Source organism: Alnus glutinosa, chromosome 6 (assembly GCF_958979055.1).
Source record: "Alnus glutinosa chromosome 6, dhAlnGlut1.1, whole genome shotgun sequence".
NCBI lineage: Eukaryota > Viridiplantae > Streptophyta > Magnoliopsida > Fagales > Betulaceae > Alnus > Alnus glutinosa.
The window spans coordinates 15272600-15274451 of NC_084891.1; the positions used below are offsets into that span (position 1 = coordinate 15272600).

General features: G+C 39.1%; 1 protein-coding gene across 1 annotated transcript; it reads right to left on the minus strand.

Moving 5' to 3' along the window:
* Window positions 1-276: 276 nt before the first annotated feature.
* On the minus strand, window positions 277-1236 carry LOC133871898 (uncharacterized). Its single transcript, XM_062309359.1, has 2 exons — window positions 779-1236; window positions 277-621 (listed from the first exon to the last, which is right to left on the minus strand). The coding sequence occupies exons 1-2, from the start codon at window positions 1212-1214 to the stop codon at window positions 368-370; spliced, it is 690 nt and encodes a 229-aa protein (XP_062165343.1). The 5' UTR covers window positions 1215-1236; the 3' UTR covers window positions 277-367.
* Window positions 1237-1852: the final 616 nt, after the last annotated feature.

Here is a 1852-nt window from a genome sequence, read left to right on the forward strand (position 1 = left end):
CAGGAAATGATACAATTTTCTGGTTACCACAAGAATGAAATAGACATACAGTTAAGGCCTCAAAACCCTCTAACAAAGTTTAACTCTAAACACTTTTTTTTTATCCTTTGAATTTTACATTGTTCTATGAGATGTATTTGGCGTTATTGACTTGCACATCTTTTTTGACAATCTATCAATAAATGTTGAACTTACATGTAGTTTCACATATTTAACGGTGAATTGACACATCTCTTGTATAGTTGTATGGAGATGGTCAATAAATATGCAAGAAAATAAAATTAAACATTTCTCTTGTTCTATGCATGTATTTTTACAAAGCGGAATATCATTTTCCTTCTGTTTAAGGTGAACCAATCAAGTAGACTTAACCACCACAGAGACCCCCACCTCCCTCAACTATATTGTCCTCGCTAATATAGGCAGCCAGATTGAGGTACCTTTCCTGATCCACCCTATCCCTCCACCTCGCCCGACATATCACACAACTAGCTGGCCTTCTTCCCCGACTCCTCTTCCACCTCAGCAAGCATTCTTCATGAATAGGATTTCTACAAGTTCCACAGCTTACCACTCTCTCCCCACTTCTCATCTCATCCAGGCAAACTGGGCAAGTAATACCTGTTAGAATATAAATTAAATGATTAAATTCATTTATTCTTATAAGCTTTAACATTTTCCCACACATGAAAAAGCGTTATAATATAAACTAAATGATTAAATTTTTTTAATTTTTTTATAGTTTAAACTTTTAGAATAAATGGTAATCCAATAATACCGTCTTGTATCTCAACGTTTGGTCTTGAAGTGCCCTGCCTTGCTTGAAAGAATAACTGATGAAATCTCTCGCGAACACTAGCCCCAGCAAGTACTCCAGGCGCTGTAGGCGTCTCAAGAAGGCGGTTGACGTGGCATGGCCGGAGATTCCTCCTCCGAAGACAAGCATCGTCTAGAGAAACACCCAATACTCGTATAAAGACGAACAAAATGTGTTTGCATGGTGTTGTGCGGTCAGGGCAGGTGCATGAAGGGGTGGAAGATAAGGCGACAGTGTAGACGTTTCCGGTGGCACCCAAGACAAAGAATTTAGATTCTAAACGATGGAGGAGGCGGAGGTGGTGGCGGAGGGCTCTGACTATGCGGTCTGCTATGGGCTTGATGGGCCTGAACCGCCTGTTGTCAAATGATGACGAATTGGAGGCAACAGACTCCATTGGGAGGAAAAGGTCGTTATATTGAAACGTTGTTCTGGGAGATGATACGTATCTATTATGGATTTTGTAGATCAGGAATGTGGTTAAGATTCTTTGTCTATTTTTGAGGGACACGTGAGGGATAGCGGGTGGGTATGGGAAACAGTATTCCAAACGCTTGACTTGGTCTACGGACTATGGTAATGGTAGACCATAAGGCAAGTTTTCGCCAGTGGTATAATAAAAATACGATATATCAAATGTTGTTAAGCCGTTGAATTTAAGAAACGTTACGGACGAGATGTCAATGTCAATTTGACGATGCAGCACTCAGAAAAGGAAAATTTGTTGTAGAAATAAAAAAAAGGGTTAAATAGACTAGACATCTATGTGTTTTACGAACTTTATTTTTTGCCCCTTCAGTTTTGTTTTGTACCAAAATTGGTACATGTGGCACGGGAAAAGACGGAAATGGTACCTCCGTCAAATTTTTCGTAAAAAACTAACGTCCAGCTACGTCATCCTACAGGTGTCGGCGTACATGCGCGACACCTATCTCAGCGGCACACCTCAGCGCTGACGTGGCTACCATTTTTTTTATTATTTTAATGATTTCTTATATATATAATAATAATAATAATATATAAAATAAATAAATA